Genomic DNA, 19,488 nt, shown 5'->3' with positions numbered 1-19,488 from the left:
AATCTGCCTGCCAATGCAGGGGACACGGGTTCGAGCCCTGGTCTGGGAAGATCCCACATGCTGCAGAGCAACTGGGCCCGTGAGCCACAATTACTGAGCCTGCGCGTCTGGAGCCTGTGCTCCGCAACAAGAGAGGCCAAGATAGTGAGAGGCCCGCGCACCGCAATGAAGAGCGGCCCCCGCTTGCCATAACTAGAGAAAGCCCTTGCACAGAAACGAAGACCCAACACAGCCATAAATAAATAAATAAATAAATAAATAAATAAATAAATAAATAAATAAATAAATAAATAAATAAAATTTAAAAAAAAAGAGTAAAAAACTCCTTACTATGTAAAAATTCAAACATACACAAAAGTACACAGAATAGTACACATTATCCCCACAGCAGTCTCACATTCCATCCTTCAGCTTCATCAATTTTCAACTCATTTCCAATTCCCTTTATCTAAAGCCAACCTTGCACTTTCCTTGGATATCAAGTCATGTCATCTCTAAACATTTCAGTAAATCCTTATAATTTTGACTGAACCCTGATAGAATTTGTGGTATTTTGTGTTTTATTTTTCATTGCCTTTTATTTTATTTCTTTTTTTAAATAATTTTAAATACCTAGGTCAGTGAAAGAGAGAAAATTTGAGCAAGGAGAAGAAAATTTAGATTTTTCAGTTTTTCTGGAATTTCTAGTACCTAAATACAGTTGTAAACTTTTCTCTTCCTGAAGGGGGTGACAGAGCTAGCAAGATACAGTCATTCAGTTTAACAAATACTAATTGAGCACTAGGAATGGGGCTGGGTGCTAGAGATTAAAAAAATGTGTAAAACAAAGACCCTTTCTCTAGAATGGGTGAGACAGACACAGGAACAGATAATGTCAATGTGAAGTGGAAAAGCTAGGATAATGGTATTCACAAGGTACCATGGGAACAGAGAATAAAGGCACCAAATTAGGTATTCAAGAAAGGCTTCCAGGAAGATGACATCTGAGTAAATGCAAAAATACTGCAAAGAACTGTCATGATGTCATTATAATAAATTCAATATCAAGTTTCTTTCAAATGGATTTCCTTCATTCAGTTGGTTGGGGAAATTAGGTGGTGTGGGGAAATTTCCTTAAAGAATGTTAGTCTGGGAAGAGAGTAAAATATCAAGAATTCAAAAAACAACCACTCTATCATGTCTTGTGGAGAATACCAAAAGAAAAAAGTCTTGGTCTCTCCCCTCAAGGAGGTAGGAATCTAGGCAGAGAGAAATTAAACAGGCATTAGAAAATTTTACTATATAATATTCAATCAAAATATAGAGGGGCTTCCCTGGTGGCGCAGTGGTTGAGAGTCCGCCTGCCAATGCAGGGGACACGGGTTCGAGCCCTGGTCTGGGAGGATCCCACATGCTGCGGAGTGGCTGGGCCCGTGAGCCACAACTACTGAGCCTGTGTGTCTGGAGCCTGTGCTCCGCAACAAGAGAGGCCGCGACAATGAGAGGCCCGCGCATCGCGATGAAGAGTGGCCCCCACTTGCCGCAACTAGAGAAAGCCCTCGCACAGAAACGAAGACCCAACACAGCCATAAATAAATAAATAAATAAATAAATAATTAAAAAAAAAATAGAGTCTAGTGATGGGAAGACTGGTGTGGACTGAAATATTTGAGTAAGGGCTGGGACTTAAACCAAGGTTTTGAATATAAATTTAATCCAGATCCAAAAAGGAAGTCAGGCAAAGTAAAGAATATTAAAAGATGAGTCTTAAGTGGTGAAGGACTCTTTGTCTCTAAAAAGTACATATTTAGGGACTTCCCTGGCAGTCCAGTGGTTGAGACTTCGCCTTCCAATGCTGAGGGCGCGGGTCGATCCCTTGTCGGGGAATTAAGATCCCACATGCCTCATGGCCAAAAAAACCCCAAAAAAACATAAAACAGAAGCAATATTGTAACAAATTCAATAAAGACTTTAAAAAATGGTCCACATCAAAAAAAAAATCTTAAAAAAAAGTACTTATTTATTCTGTCCATCTTTGGATTGAGTGAAGTAGGCAGGGGAAGGTCAAGATTTTTTATCTCAACCTCAGTCTCTAAAGAGATGTGTGAATGCATGTGCTCATGTATGTGTTATATATGTTAGTGTCAGAGCATGAAGATTTGATTTGACAACTTACAATCTGATTCTAAGCTATTCCACTGAAATAATGCACAATGTCAGGTGCAAAAACAAAGATCTACTCTGGCAGATTATCTGATTCTTAGGAAGAAAATAAAAACTAAAACCCATAAAAATGAAAGTTGTAAAAGACACATAAGAAAATTCAATCAATACTATAAAATTAAAAAAAATCCAACTGTTATTCAGAGATTAATGGCTGACCATTTACAATTCCATGTTAATAACAATGACAACAACAATAGTGTCAGCTAATACACATATAGCATCTACTATGAAGCAAGCTTTATGTAATTAATTCATTTAATCCTCAAAAGTGACTATGAGTTAGGTAATACTATAGATCTTCCTTGACTTATGATGAGGTTACATCCCAAAAAACCATGATAAGCTGAAAATGCTGTAAGTCGAAAATGCATTTAATACAGCTACCCTACTGAATATTGTAGCTCAGCGTAGCCTGCCTTAAACACGCTCAGAACACTAACATTATCCTACAGTTAGATGGGCAAAACCATCTAACATAAAACCTATTTTATAATAAAGTGCTGAATAGCTCATGTAGTTTACTGAATCCTGTACTGAAAGCTAAAAACAGAATGGTTGGGTACAGAATGGTCTGAAGTGGATCGGTTTATCGGTTGGTTGCCCTCATGAACACATGGCTGACTGGGAGCTGTGGCTCGCTGCCACTGCCCAGCATCATAAGAGAGCATCATACCGAATATCACTAGCCCAGGAAACGATCAAAATTCAAAATTCGAAGTATGGTTCCTACTGAATGCGTTATCGCTTTTGCACATCATAAAGTTGAAAAATCGTAAGTCGGACTGTCTGTATCCCTCCCACTTTATAGAGGAGGTAACTGAGACACAGAGAGATTAATAATTACTCTCCTCAATTCTAGTTTTTCAAACTTTACTGGTCAGAATTTAGGTCAGAGGTTAACAAAAGACATATAGGAATACTGTGAGCGTAAGGTTGAAATCTAATATTTTTATGAATTCAGAAAAATTTCTTATATCCTTCATGAACATAAGAGAAATGATGCATGACAGTATGTTGGCACAGAACCATAAACATAAACATCAAATCCATCCATGAAGTGAAGACGTAAAGTTACAAATAGGAACTTGCTCTAAAAATGGCATGCTTACAAACAGACCAAAGAATAGTCTCTTAGATATTTCCCATAGGATTGAGGAATGCATCTTTTTCATAGTACTTACACACATGGAGAACATAAATTATAATAAATGACCATATCATATGTAGCAATAAAGATAGCCAGTAGTAAAAATGCATTTGAAGTAACTGTTGTCCCTACTGAATAGTAGAAAAATATTACTCCCGAAGTGGAATTAGTTGCTTTTTCTTCCAAGCTCTGACAGCAAATTACACGTAGCTATTCCCAGCATTTATATTCTATTACAATATAATATAGTTATTTGTTCTTGTAGTAGTCTTCCCTCCAGGCTATGAGTCCTTGAGGATAGGGTCTGAATTTATTCATCCTGGGATTTAAAACCCATCCCTGCATCTAGTAGAATGAAGGTTTATTGAATGAATAAATGAATGAATGATTTGATAAGTGACTTTTAACAAAATCTTGGGCACTATAAAGCATTACAGAAAAGTTAAAAATATCAATTAAGTCCTAAGGGTTTTTGTTATTTTATGAGTGGATTCTTGTCTCCTCTGTCTGGCATTTAAGGTCTTTCTACATTGGCCCTAATCCACCTTCTTAACCTCATCTTCTCTTCTTTTAGTTAGATCCTCTGTATGAATTACTTGCTCTTTCTGGCATAAGCTCTGTGCTTTCTCATCTCTATGCTTTTACTCAGTAACCTCCAAAAGTTTTAGCTTATGCAGCCCTTGCAATATAAATGAGTATACTTACGTAACACTGTGCTAATATTTATTGTAAAGCAATCATAAAAATAGGAGAAAATAGACATTTTAAGCAAATGAGGTAGACATATATAAATAGAAGTTTTAATCTTCTCTTTCTGTACACAATGCATTGTTTTGCACGTACTTCACTTTAAAAATCACTGATTTATATCAGAAGGACAAATCTCAGAGAGTATTTGTGAGAAGGAAGTAAATCTGTACATGTAAAGCACTTAGAACAATGCTGGTCATACAGGAAACACAGTAAATGTCAGTGAATTTCATTAACATCATTATCATCAATGCAGTTTCTTTCCACATACTTATCCTCCAGCTCCGCTCCTACAAACCCCCTGAAGGCCAAATTCAAATGTTATCTTTTCAAAGAATTATTTGAATGCATCTCTTAAGTTAGGATTTCTCACTGTAGGAGGTACCAAATCCTACAGAGCTTAGCAAGAAGCCATGGCTAGGAAGCCAAAATAAAGCTGGAACAGTTGAAAAAAAATTTAGGATGGGTTTATGGAAAATGAGGTAAATGAAAAAAGATGTGATTATTAACCCAAAGAAAAGTAAAATACACAAAAAGGAAATATAATACACTATCCGGCTCTATACTAAACAATGTTTAGATAGACCCAATAATAGAAACACTGACTAATAATTTAACCAAAAACTGTGATATAACCATATGGGAAAGATGCGGCATTATAACAGCCCCCAAATCCTCAACTTTTATTAGCAAAAGTCTAAAGAAGATTAATCATGAACTAGAAATTTAGGCATATTACTTTAAAACTTATAGATAAATACCAGAAGAAATTTAAGAACAATAGGGAAAAAGAGAAGATTTTCTTTCTAGAAGCTTCTAGAAAGATAAAAGTAGTTCTGTACCACGAGATCAGCAGTGAGAATGGCATGTGTTGTTCTTTTCAATGGTAGTAGGAGAAGTTAAAAAGCAAGGAAGCAATGCCTTCAAAATTCTAAAAGAAACAATTCTATATCCAGTCAAGCTATTCATGTAAAAGCATTTTACAAAATGCAAAGACTCAAGAATTTTTCTCCTATGCAGCAGTCTTTCTCAAGAATTTATCTGAAGATGTGTTCATACAAAAGAAGGGAACAAATAAAAGGGAAGACAGAGAATCCAGGAAACTGGAAATTCAACAGTTCTATTGATCAAATCATATTAAAAGTTATTGGTTTTAAGAAGATCAAATCACTAAGAAGGCATTCAGCTGATTTTTGAAATGTTAAAATATTTCTTATGCCTTTAGATTTACAGTTACACTTTTACATCAATCTGAGCATAAAAGAGATTGCAAGAGGTTTTAACTCTTACCTGTAACACAGCAGCAAATAAGTATACTACTACGAAGATTACAGTTAAAGAAGTGTGACCACTTTTCATCAAATGAATAGTGTAGAGGAAAATTAAATGCCCAGGTATCACTAAAAGCAGTAGAACTTGAGCAGACTTATTATTTACTCCTGTAATATAAAATGTAAAAGTTGTTAAAATCATATTTTGGTGAATAATAGGTCACAGTTGTTAAAATTTGAGGATTACTTCTAGTTACTATATTGCATAGAATCACATAAAATTCAATTGCTAAAAATAAATTTTAACTATTTACAATTCACTTAATTTTTAAAAATTCTCCCTATATGTTATATATTAATTAAATAAAAGGTGGTCGATAAAAACTTGCTATGCAGAACACTGGTCAAACTATAATATCTATTATAAAAACAGAGGAAAGACAAAAGAAAAAACATGAAGTTCTTAAAGTACTGAAATGTGTTTTTTTCCCTACATCATTTAATTCCTTTTTATTGATCATTTTAATGACTAAATGACATCTCATGATCTTCTAATAGAGGACCTTTGGTTATGAAATGTTTTAATTCTATTTTTCCTTTAGAATTCTTTCACTGCAATTAAAAGATTGGGCATTTCTGATCCTCATTCAAAAGTTACATTTATTACATTACATTTATTTTCGTCAGAAAAAAAAGTTGTCAAGAATTTAAAATTGTGGTTTAGGTTTTTGGATATCATATGCCTGGGACATAATAATGTCCTTGTAACTGAGGTTATCCCCTCTCATTCTGCTTGTTTGGGATCAAATGCCTACATTTAGAAAGGTCCAAAAGATTAATATACAAAAGACAGATGGTATATCTGTCTCCCTAAATCACCTAATAGTGTTTTCTTATATGCACAAGGTTCCTCTTTCCTGACTCCTAAAACAAGATATCCCAGAGAAAGAGAAAAGAGAAAAACTATACAAAGTTCCTCAGCAACTGCAGAATTGATCCAAATTCTTTTTTTGTTGTTGTTCACTGAGATTTAGTGAACAAAATCTATTCTAGTATTTAAAATCTATTTAGCTCTCAGAAGTGGAAAACTATGCGATATTCACAAACAAAATATGTATTCAACAAATGTTGCCTGCCTATACTCATAGAGAGCAATAGTTCCTGAAATAAAATATGCAAAAATCCACAAGCACCTACCTGGACCAAAAAAAGTTCTAAATGGGTAGTAACCACCTTTGGGTTCATCAGGCAGTTCTCCTGGAATGCTGTGTAAATGGAGATAAGTAGAAATCCTGCTAGCCTGAATGGCTACCAAATTACCACCAATACCTGAAACATAAGGAAAAACAAACAAGGTAGTTTTCTTCATATTTTAAATAATGTGCATACATTCAACCAAATACAAGCCTCTTTATGTCACATCCTGGGCCAAGAAAACAAAGAAACAAAGAATTCTTCTGAAATGTTGATTTATTAAATGTTGAGGTAGATATTCCAAAAGCATAAAATCACTGCTGTAAAAGACTCATTCATTATTATTTCAAATCTAACTCACTGTTTGGTCTGAAAGCAGAGTAAGTAATTTTTAAAAATTACTATCACATAAGTCAGAAAGAGAAAAACAAATACAGTATGCTAACACATATATACGGAATCTAAGGGAAAAAAAAAAAAAAAAAAAAGGCCATGAAGAACCTAGTGGCAAGACGGGAATAAAGACACAGACCTACTAGAGAATGGACTTGAGGATATGGGGAGGGGGTGGGGTGAGATGTGACAGGGTAAGAGAGTGTCATGGACATATATACACTACCAGATGTAAAATAGATAACTAGTGGGAAGCAGCCGCATAGCACAGGGAGATCAGCTCGGTGCTTTGTGACCACCTAGAGGGATGGGATGGGGAGGGTGGGAGGGAGGGAGATGCAAGAGGGAAGAGAAATGGGAACATATTGTATATGTATAACTGATTCACTTTGTTATAAAGCAGAAGCTAACACACCATTGTAAGGCAATTATACTTCAATAAAGATGTTAAAAAAAAAAAATTACTATCACAACCAAGATATAAAACTAGGTAACAAGATATTTCATGTTTATCATCTTAATGACAGGGAAAACAAGCTAGATTTACTCAAATAGACAAGGCTTGATACGTGTCTTCTCAGGTTACTAAAGAAATGGGTATAAGACACTGAAAAAAATACTCAAGAAAGTCATCTTTTAACCTAGATTATCCTCTCATATACTCAGAGGAAGGGGAGTTGATGCCTAGAAGTAAAATGAATTCCAAAGGGTGGTAAGTGCCCCCAAGGTAAGTTAGGACACCCAAACTCTTTCTCCTTTGACAGATTATGGGAGGAAGAGGTAGTAGTCATAAAAGCAAGTAGGAAGGAAACAACTGAAAATTTCAAATTCTTTAATGCTGAGTGTGGGCTAACATAACCATTTAGAACACCTGGGAACCCTAGACACAAGGGGAGTCTACATTCACGGGTCAACTATTTCTGCAAGCCTCCCCTGGGCACTTGTGAGACAGACTGAGGTAGGACAGAACACTTGAGACAGCCGACCTCGGTGGCACACAGCAAGAAATCACATCCATTTCTAACTCCCTCTCTCATATGAAACAAAAGCTGCTTGAGGTGATGAAGGAAACACTCCAGCTACCCGACCCCAGGCAAAGATCAGCTGCCACTGGAGGAAGAGTAGAAGCAAAAGCTGTCTGCTGCTGGAGAAGTGGAAGGAACTCTTCCTGCTTAAGACCAATCTGAGTAATTGATTGGTCTTAAGAAACATTGAGAAGGCCTCACCTCTGTGGACCAAACGCATAGGAACTGCCTAAGACTGAGACTAGTGCAAGAGAATCCCAAACCCCATCCCATGCCTTGCACCATGTAACAAGCATCAGCAACCTACCATGAGAAGAGAAGCAAGAGCACAGATAGTTAAGCCTTTCATGCTCCAGGCATACAGCGCTCCAAGTGTCACACGGAGCATAAGGTAGCAGGAGCTCATTGATAAATCTGAAGTCAGTGGTGCACTGAAGGTAACTATAACAACCACAAAAACCAGACCCAGCTCAACTACTAATGAGACTCACACAGTCCTCCATACTAATGACCTAATAGAAGAAAAAGCCTGCCTTTAAGGCATAAATAATATTTATCTCAATCTCCAATGTTCTTTTATACACAACGTCCAGCATTTGATAAAAAATTTCTGAGACAGTAAAAAGCAATAAAGAAAACAGACTACTGTCAGGAGTTAGGAAGTCATTAGGACCAGACTCAGAGAGGACTCAGGTGTTGAAACTATCTGACAAGAACTTTAAAATTACTATGATTAATATGTTAAAGGATCTAGTGGGAAAGAGGTTACAATATGCATTATTAAAAGATGGGAACATAAATAGGTTAAAAGTAAAGGTATGGAAAAAGATATACCATATAAACACTAGTGAAAAGAAAGCTAGAGTGGCTGTATCAATATCAGAAAGATAAAAAAAAAGACTTTATAACAGGGGATATAACCAGAGAGAAAAACAAACATTGAATAATGGCTGAGAAGGTCAACTCACGAAAAAGATATAACAATCCTAAATGTAGTTGCACCTAAAAATAGATCTTCAGAATACCCACAGGAAAAACTGATGAAACTGAAAACAAAAACAAAAACAAAAACCCCAGACAAGTTGGTATTTATACTTGGAGACTTTATCACTCTTCTCTCATTAACTGGTAGAATACACAGATTTTTAAAAAATCAAAACTATACAGAAGATTTTAACAATAATAACAACCAACTTGATCTACAGGACATTTATAGAACACAACACCCAACAAAAGCAGAATACATATTCTTTACAAATATACTCATGGAACATTCAAGCAGATAGACCATACTATGAGCCATAAAACAAGTCTCAATAAATTTGAAAAAACTGGAACACATAAAGTATGTTTTCTGGCTACAACAGAAAAGATAGATATCTGAGAATTCCCCCAAATGTTGGAAAGCAAACAATACACTTCTAAATAACCCACAGGTCAAAAAAGAAATCACAAAGGAAATTTTAAAATATTCTGAATTTAATGAAAATGAAAACACAACATACTGAGATTTGTGCACACAACATATGGAGATAAGTACTGCACATAAAGCACTCCTTAGAAATTCACAGCATTAAATCTTATATTAGAAAAGAAGAATTATCTATTATCAATGATCTAAGGTTCCCATCTTAAGAACCTAAAAAAATAAAAAAAATTAAACTGAAAGAAAGCATAAAGAAGGAATAAGAAGTATAAGAGCATAAATCAATGAAATAGAAAACAGAAACAATAGAGAAAAGAAATGAAACCAAAAGCTGGTTCTTTGAATAGATCAAGAATAAAAGAAGACACAAATTTCAATATTAAGAATGAAAGAGGAGTCATCACTACAGACAATGCAGGATTAAAAGAATAATATATGGTTATACCATGAACAGCTTTATACCAGAAAATAACAGCTTGGGTGAAATTTTAAAATTCCTTGAAATACACAAACTATAAAAACTCACTTGGCAAGAAATAGATAACATGAATAGCCCTGTATCTATGAAGCAGTACTTCTCAGCTGGGAGTGATTTTGCCACCAATAATCGACCCCCAATCCAAAAAAAAGAGATTTGGCAATATCTGGAGATAGTTTTGGTTGCTGTAATTTGGGATGTTTCATTGGCATCAAGTGGGCAGAGGCCTGAGATGTTGCTAAACAACCTACAGTGCACAGGATGCCCCCCCCCACAATATGAAATTATCTGGCCCCAAATATCACTAGTGTCAGGATTGAGAAACCCTATATTGAGGAAATTGAATTCATAGTTACAAACTTATTCATGAAAAAAAACCTTCAGGGCCTGATGCCTTCACTATCTGGAAACTGAGAGAACATGCCTTTAAATAACTTGTGAATTAAAGAAGAAATCATAATAGAAATTTTAAAACATTTGTATTTGAATGGAAATTAAATATTACATACAAAAGCAAGTGGGGGTGCAGCTTAAGCAGTAATGAGAAGCACACTTAAAGTCTTAAATGCATATACTTAAAAAATAAGGAAGACTTACTGACCTAAGCATCCATCTCAATAAGTTGGAAAAGATAGAAATATAAACACAAACTAGAATAAGAAAAGTAATGAAAGAGAAAAAAGTTAAGAAGATCAATAAAGCTAAATATCAGTTATCTGAAAAGAAAAGAAGAGTAGGGACAAACAATAGGGAAAAAAAGGAAGTCACAATTCCAATTACTACCAATATTTAAAAAATAAGATTATGAACAACTTTATGCCAATAAACTTGAAAATTTAAATGGGAAAATATTCTAAAATATATATAACTTAACAAAATTAACTCAAGAAGAAATACAAAATCTGAATCATTCTATGACTAAAGAAATTAAATCTAAAATTTTAAATCTTCTTCAAAAAACCACCAGGTCCACATGAGTTGTTTGCTTTGTTGTTGCTGTTGTTTTTTTCGAGTGAGTTCTACCAAATATTTAAGTAACAAATAATAATAAAAAGAATAAATTACAAAATCTTACAACACTTTACATTATAAAGTGTATGAGTAAGTATATCTAACTCACATAATGAGACTAGCATAACTCTGAGTTCAAAATCCAACAATGACAATATGAAAAAGGAAAATTATAAGCCAATCTTATGAATAAAAATAAATGTAAAAAAGATATCAAACTGTTGGCAAACCAAATCCAGCAAAATGTTAAATGTGTAATACACCACAACAAAACTGCATTTATATTAGGAATGTAAGGCTGATTTAATAATTGAAAATAATATAATACAGTACATTAACAAATAAATGAAGGAAAAAATAATACGATTATATGAATAAATGCAGAAAATTTGATAAAATTCATCATTTTATTATTTATTATTAAAAACTCTTAGCAAACCAGGAATTGAGGGGTACTTTTTTAACCTGATAACTACACATGCACACACGCACGCATACCTGTGAAATCTGTGATATACAAAAGAGGTACTGCAGATCAATAAAGAGTGGTATAGATTTTTCAATAAATAGTACCAAGACAGTTATTAATATGCCAAAAAAATACCATGAAATTGGACCCCTATTCTCCTACTATACACAAAAATCAGTTCCAAGTAGATTAAAGGCATCATGTGGAAGGCAAAATAATTAACATAATTAGTATAGAAACTTATCAAAGTTTTAAGCTCTCATGAAGTTAAAACTCCATCATGATCTCAGCATGATCACTGGTTATATTTTTAAACTACAGCAGAATTATTACCTTGGAATAGCTTCCCTTAATGTCAGAAATGCTTTCTCGCTATCACGACATACTCTATAAGAGTATTTAAAGATTGTCACATAAATTAATAACATTAATAAAAAACAGATTTCCAACATACTAAATAATTAGAGCTTTCAGTATCCATAAGACCTAATTTCTAAGTGCCTTATTGCTAGAATGAGCTCCACTGATAATAGAAAGTTTGATAGTATGAACAAATTCAGAAGGTTCATCAAAGGACTGCTTTAAAATCCAACTTCATGTTTTATTAAATTTAGAAATATATGTTTCCAGCAAATGTTTAGCACAGAAGAGATTTCACACCATAGAATATATTTCAAATTATGTCAATAATTCTTTTCGGCATTCCTAAGGGAACCTGAAGTAAAAGTTCATTTTGTTCAAAAGCAAAGCCTTATAATCAACAGCACAGCAGATCTAGTATCTTCCATATATACCTACATATTTTGGCCATCTCCACACATCTCTGCATTTTCACCTCTCCTCCTTTCATGACTCCTTATCAGAACTCACACACAGGAACTGCTCTTTTAGTTTCAAGAAATGCAAAGGGATAAGGGAGATGTGTCTTCCATTTTTTTCTTCTTTTTTTTTTTAAGAAGAAATACATGTAAGTCCCTCAGAGTGAAGACCCTTTCCTCTAAATGAGGGCAGGCACATTCACCTCTACCACTTCCTTCCAATGTACGTGTCAGCAACCTGATGAGTGACTTACAAGGTCTGCAAATTTTCTGCTTCCCTTACCCTAGATCATGAGTTCTTAGTGAGGACAAAAATTTGTTCTTGGGGGGAGAAAAAAATTTTTAACTCATTTTATGTATAAAGCACGGATATACATACAGTATAGAAATGGATAAATTGGATATCTGTGATATTAAAATTTCATGGGTGGGAACATTTAGGGGAAAACATGTTTTAAATGGCTCCCTCAGAGGGTCAAAATGAAAAAAAGGTTGAGAAACACTGCCTCGAGTGGAACTTCCCAAACCAGGATGCCTGGAATAGTTTACAGCTGTGTCAAGATACTGACCTTCGAAGCTCTGCGGGGCCAGGATGGTTGCCTCTGGTTCCAAGTGGCCTCCTTCTTCTCCCTAGTGTGCCATCTAATATTACAATTTTCTGTGTGTGCCACGACATGAAACAGGTTGGGAAATCTATCTACCTTCTTGGGACAACTGAGAATGTCATTATAGGTAAGGCCCTTCACCTTAGTCTCTCTTCAGGACTCCTTTTCTTACCACATTGAAGTAATAAGTGGTATCCTTTTTTTCCAAGGCTACTTTGTAGCCCATCATTCTGTGGACTTCCTTCTTCACCATCTCTCATGCATCCTCCATCTTTCCTTTTCTATTACTCCTTTGCCTCCTTGTCAATAAACGTATCTATATCCCTCCTACCTTGGAAATTCTTCATGTGGACTCCTAGCTGTAATTCTAATTCTATTCTTTTCATAGTCAACCATTTAATACAAAATCTAAAAGCGCTACTTCCAGGAGTTTTATTTTGTACTAAATATTTAATAGATACAGAAATAATATTTATAAAATACATATAAGCTATAAATAACCATATTGCAAAAACACCCATATACCCATCACCCAGTTTAAGAAAAGGAATACAGCATGACTTTTACATTTGAAGTACCCTATGTGCCCTCCCCAATCCCATGCCCTTCCTCGTCAATCAGAGTAACTATCCTGAATTGTGATTTTCATTCTCTTGTTTTCCATGTTATGACCACATATATATGTATTCCTAAACATGCTTTTGAACTTTATAGAAATGGGATAATTCACATATATTAAGTTCCTAAAATTCATCCTTGTTGTTATGTGAAATGTAATTCTTTAATTTTGATTGTTCATAACGTTCCATCTAAGGCTATGCCTTCATTTATTTAGACATTGCTTCTACTCAACAAAAACTGAACTCTCAAAGGACTTCCAAACTACTGAAGAAATGGTTCCTTCTGAATCATTTCCCCTGGCTACACTAACTGAGTTCATCCCTCTTCTAACCAATTGATCTCTAGCTCAACTCTTTCTGTCCACAAAATATTCACTCCTGGGATTGCTAATTTCTTTCAGTATCTAAAGAGGCCCTATCTAAATATTCACTCTGGGCTTTCCTGGTGGCACAGTGGTTAAGAATCCGCCTGCCAATGCAGGGGACAAGGGTTCGATCCCTGGTCCAGGAAGATCCCACATGCCGCGGAGCAACTAAGCCCCTGTGCCACAACTACTGAGCCTGCGCTCTAGAGCCCGTGAGCCACAACTACTGAGCCCGCGTGCCACAACTACTGAAGCCCACGCGCCTAGAGCCCGTGCTCAACAAGAGAAGCCACTGCAATGAGAAGCCCGCACACCACAACGAAGAGTAGCACCCACTCGCTGCAACTAGAGAAAGCCTGCGTGCAGCAACAAAGACCCAATGCAGCCAAAAATAAATAAATAAATAAATAAATTTATAAATATTCACTCCTATCTAAAAAGCTTGTAGAATATACCAAAGAGGAGGAAATGCTGAGAAACCAATTTCTATGGTTACACACAGGAGAAATTGTTAAGGAAAGTAATAAACGTTGCCATCACTGCTAGTTTTTTATACAAATAGTAAGAACCATTTTTCTATTTTTTTTTTTTTGCCTTTTTTTAATGCACTTCACCAGTTCCTAAGTATATGAAATGTTTCGGGTATAATCTAAGTTGTGTTATTTAATAAGATAACTTCAAATTCGGTGACACATACTTTGCAGCAAAACAAAGCATGTTCCTTAACTCATGCATTTATTTATCCAGCAATTACCAAATCTTAACATATTGTTACATGAAATATATTTTAAAAAATGTTACTGGTTCTGAGAGATGTTAATAAGCGTTAAAAGATACCCTCATCGCAGTATCAACACAGATATGCCTTACTTTAAACAAAGTGTGTATTCCTGTATCTAATATAACAGATAAATTAGTAGCTGTCCATTTTGAAGGAAAAAAGTCACAGGCTTTGGGATATCAAGCAGATCTGGGTTTAAATCACCATTTGCTAGATATGAGACCTTATCATTATTTGAGGATTAAATAACGTAACATGCATAAAAGACCTAAAAGTAATCTGCCACAGAGTAGGTACTCACTAAATAGCAAATGATGGGGACTTCCCTGGTGGTACAGTGGGTAAGACTCTACGCTCCCAATGCAAGGGGTCTGGGTTCGATCCCTGGTGGGGAACTAGATCCCGCAAGCATGCCACAACTAAGAGTTCGCATGCAGCAACTAAAGAAGTCCGCATGCCTCAACTAAGAAGCCCACATACCGCAACTAAGAGTCCGCATGCTGCAACTAAAGATCCTGCATGCTGCAACGAAGACCCAGCGCAGCCAAAATAAATTAATAAATAAGTAAATAAATATGAAAAAAATAGCAGATGATGATGATGGTGATAAAACGGGGAGGGGTCTTTTCAATAGTACGTCTCAGCACACTTAAAACGAAATTCAGCAGTGGTTGAGAATCTGCCTGTCAATGCAGGGGACACGGGCTCGAGCCCTGGTCTGGGAGGATCCCACATGCCGCGGAGCAACTAGGCCCGTGAGCCACAATTACTGAGCCTGCGCGTCTGGAGCCTGTGCTCCACAACAACAGAGGCCGCGATAGTGAGAGGCCCGCGCACTGCGATGAAGAGGGGCCCCCACTTGCCGCAACTAGAGAAAGCCCTCGCACAGAAACGAAGACCCAACACAGCCATAAATAAATAATAATAAATAAATAAAAATTAAAAAAAAATAAAACAAAAAAACGAAATTCAATTCTCAGAAGTTACACCTTTTTTGAGAAGCATGGAGTGAATCTTCTCAATCAATGTTTTTAAAGAGCATAATGTAACATAAGATGTGTTCACTGTGATACCCAACTAAGAGGTTTACTTACTGAGATAGAAAAAAGATTTTACCACTATGCCATGCCATGCACAGACTTCCAATGAGGGCACTTTAGCAAACTGTTTCTTGTAAAAGGCAAAATACCAGAGATACTCACTAAAATCTTACTAATAACGGGGTTGTAATTTAAGTTAAATTTCTCACTGAGATGCTGGGTAATACAGTTCTAACGGTCATTGTTAGGTAATATTCATGCTAGTAAATTCATCAAGTAATAGTCACTGAAGAGGATTCGGACAGGGGGAAAGAAAGTGATAGTTATTCCAGGCAGTGAAAATTAGATCTCTGTATGGCCACAATGCAAGAAGCAAGTCGCAATGATAAAGTTGTGTGCGTCCAAGAGCATATGGAGAGAGCCTTGATAGCTAGGCAGAAGAGTTCTAATTTGATTTGACAGGCAGGAGGAAACCACTGTCAAGTTCATCATCTTAAAACTAATGTAATAAAAACAATGTTTAAGGTAGACCCGTCTACTAGTGACGTTCAATTTGCATTGAATAGGGAGTGAGTCAGGAAGCCTACTTTATTACTTGAATGATGGTTGAACTGAGACATTAGTAGACTACAGTAGTAAGACATACTTGTTATATAAATAAATGAACAAGTGAATTATGTTAATGTACAAATAGGCAAGATTTGGTCATTATCTATTCAAAGAGAATGAAAGAGCCAGGTTGAATCAAATGGGTCCATGATGTTAAGGGCAGGTGATGGGGAGAATGGTAGTACCAGGAAAACTGGGAGGGGCATCTCTAGGGGAAATTTGTTCAGGTACCCCAAAATTAAAATGTTCAGTAAAAATTTTAGATATGAAATTAGATTTTAGAGAAGTTGCCTTTGTATAACATATTTCCTTATCCATAAATATACAGAAGTAATTTATATTAAATGTGTCATATATCCTGTGATACAGTTTTCCCCAGGTAGCATTATTTTAAATTATATTGGCCTAGGTTATACCGAAATCCAATTTAATGACTGCCAGCCCCAAAGCCAGTAGGACTGGATTAAATTTGTCTTTTTAAATGGAATTCATATAAAAACCCCTGTGAATTTAAGTATTATAATTCCCATTTTATAGATAAGAAAAAATACAAGGCAGATCTGAAAGGGATCAGCAGAGGAGTGATAGATTTTAATGGAGTGAATTGACTCCAGCAATGCTTAAACCTAGCTAACTCTAATTTAGCCACGAAAATTGACAGGCATAGCAACACAGCAGCACAAGAAAGCAGGTAAGCCCAAAGTTAATGATAATATGGAATTGGAATATCCTATTTTGCCACAGGAATCTTAAAAATCAGGTATGTCTGATTCTCAAACTAATATCTAGAGATAAGATTAAGCGAGAGTTCTTTTCAAAAATGTGTTCTGCATACTGAGAACATACAGTGTAGTTTCCACCATGAGCAACAACCTGGCACTGAAAATCAAATGAATAGAATGGGAAGATAGACCTCTTAAAATCTGAACTCAGAGGTTCCTGTTCGTACCTAAGAATATAGAGAGATAGGATATCATTATGAAACAGTATATCTAATTCTTACCATTAATAACTGGTGTGTAAACAACAATCCCAGCCAAGTTTGGATCAGATACAGTTGTGTCCAGAATAAGGCCCCCAATGCTGAAAGAAACAAAAGCATATACTTTAGGGATGGGGAAAGGAAATGTACTAATTTGAAGTTTTTCTTTATATACAAACACCCCTATTTTTAAACATAAAATATTTAGACATTTTAAAAATTGAGCAAAAAGAAAAAATATTCAAAGTAAAAATCACTGTCAAAAGCAAAATGTTGAAAACAAAACATGGCATAAGCTGTAGCCCCATGTTTCAGGGCTCTCCTTCTGGTCTACATGTTTACATACGTTACATGTAAAAAGGAAAAAAGCATATACTTTAAGTGCATTAAAATGTCTGGAAGGACATGTAAGAAATTATTAACAATGTCCACCCCTAGGGGTGACACTGACAGGAGACTCATGGTCATTTTATATCCTTCTGTACTTATTAGTTTTTTAAAAACCATGTGCATTTATTACCCTTATAATTTAAAAAAATGTTTAAAGAGTTATCTTTTCATATTTGAAGTAAGCAAGCTACTAAAGAGATGACTTTTATTGTGTTAAAACTAGATATAGTAGATTACAGTGTCTGACCATTGGTAAGTTAAAACAATGAGTTGCAGCCATAGAAAGACCTGATCTGAAGAACAGAGGTCTGGAAAAATAACATACAGCTATACAGTGGCAAGATATACACTCTCAGTGTCTCAGTGGAGCTTGGAGATGTTTTGTTTGTTTGTTTCCAAGACCATTATCAATTGGTTAACTTCAGTCTGTTGGTCTACATACTATAAAACAGTGTCAGTCCCAGTATTTCATGGGATCCTGTTGCCAAATCTTCCAGGAAAATGCAATTCACATTACAGAAAAATGAACTATATGCTGTCACAGAACAGGGTTTATGGTCAAAGTATCAGATCAAATGTTCTTACCACTACCTGATAGTTAATATTAGGAAATTATTAAATCTTTACTATTTTAATTCTTTAATAATATAAATGAATGGCTAAATATGCCTAAACTGCTAGGAGTTCCCATTAAAAGGTATACTATAAAGTCTAAAAACAGTCATCCTTAGAAATATTTTACTACGTAATTTTAAAAAATATGTATTTCATAGAATAAACTAGTTATGTGTCAAAGAATAAATCTCCCTGCCCAAACACACAGATCATGCTGTGTATATAACATGAACACTTGTTAAAATACATTTTTAAATATTTTTATTACCCAGGTGATAAAAACTTATCATAGAAAAATTAGAAAATACAAACAAAAAGAATAAAAATCAACCATAGTTACATCATTCAGGGTTATACTGTTACCATGTCGATATAGAGCCTCCCAGACATTTTTAAACATGTATATATATATATATATATATATATATATATATATATATAAATATTTTAAAAAATAAATTTATTTATTTTTGGTTGTGTTGGGTCTTTGTCGCTGCACGCTTTCTTTTTTGTTGCTGGGCTTTCTCTAGTTGAGGTGAGCGGGGGCTACTCTTCGTTGCGGTGTGCGGGCTTCTCACTGTGGTGGCTTCTCTTGCTATGGAGCACGAGCTCCAGGCTCATCAGCTTCAGTAGTTATGGCACGTGGGCTCAGTAGTTGTGGCTCGCAGGCTCTAGACAGCAGGCTCAGTAGTTGTGGCACACGGGCTTAGTTGCTCCATGGCATGCGGGATCTTCCCAGACCAGGGCTTGAACTTGTGTTCCCTGCATTGGCAGGCAGATTCTTAACCATTGCATCACCAGGGAAGTCCAAAACATGTATATTTTTAAAAATAAAAACTCAAACTGTAAAAGTAGTTTTCTTCACTTTTATTAAATTTTATTTTTATCAAACAAACATACGTGCATCATTTAAAAGGCGAAAGTACCACAAAGCTTATAAAATAGCCCCTAGCCCTAACACCACATCCTGCTCTCCACTAGCAATTCTTTTTAACTTCTTTAACTGTTTCTTCTGGCATTTAATCCTCTATTTCTAAACAGCATGTTTATACTGCTATTTCTTGATTTTTAATTTTAGACATTTACCTAATGACGTCCACTATGGCAGGTGAGCATTTAGTCTCTCTTACCCTTCCCTCTCCACTTTAGTCCCTTCACAATTCCCTTCCTTCCTCTATCCTGCCAATCTGGTTATATTATAATTTTTGGTGAAATATTTAGGTTTTAGTTTATTTTAACAATGAAATCATTATTCACAACTGGGCCACAGAGTATGTTATGAGATCTCCCCATT

At 35.3% G+C, this 19,488-nt stretch overlaps 1 protein-coding gene and 1 long non-coding RNA gene across 8 annotated transcripts in view; both read right to left on the bottom strand.

Annotated features, from left to right (window-relative positions):
- The window catches only part of LOC309640631, a 317,179-nt gene that overhangs the window by 65,930 nt on the left and 231,761 nt on the right, over positions 1–19,488 (bottom strand). The window lies entirely within an intron of this gene.
- Positions 1–19,488, bottom strand: part of SLC41A2 (solute carrier family 41 member 2) — a 135,867-nt gene that overhangs the window by 31,921 nt on the left and 84,458 nt on the right. For 6 of the 7 annotated variants that reach the window (XM_082419441.1, XM_082419442.1, XM_082419444.1 and 3 more), the window contains 3 exons: positions 17,211–17,290; positions 6,571–6,702; positions 5,393–5,541 (listed from right to left, as the gene is read on the bottom strand). In XM_082419441.1, coding sequence (XP_082275567.1) covers positions 5,393–5,541; positions 6,571–6,702; positions 17,211–17,290 — 361 coding nt within the window. Of the gene's footprint in view, positions 1–5,392; positions 5,542–6,566; positions 6,703–17,210; positions 17,291–19,488 lie in introns of those variants that run through there. The other variant, XM_082419445.1, reaches the window with a different exon arrangement.

The sequence above is a fragment of the Balaenoptera physalus genome (assembly GCF_965194825.1).
Source record: "Balaenoptera physalus genome assembly, chromosome: 13".
Lineage (NCBI taxonomy): Eukaryota > Metazoa > Chordata > Mammalia > Artiodactyla > Balaenopteridae > Balaenoptera > Balaenoptera physalus.
This window is presented reverse-complemented; position numbering and strand designations above follow the sequence as displayed.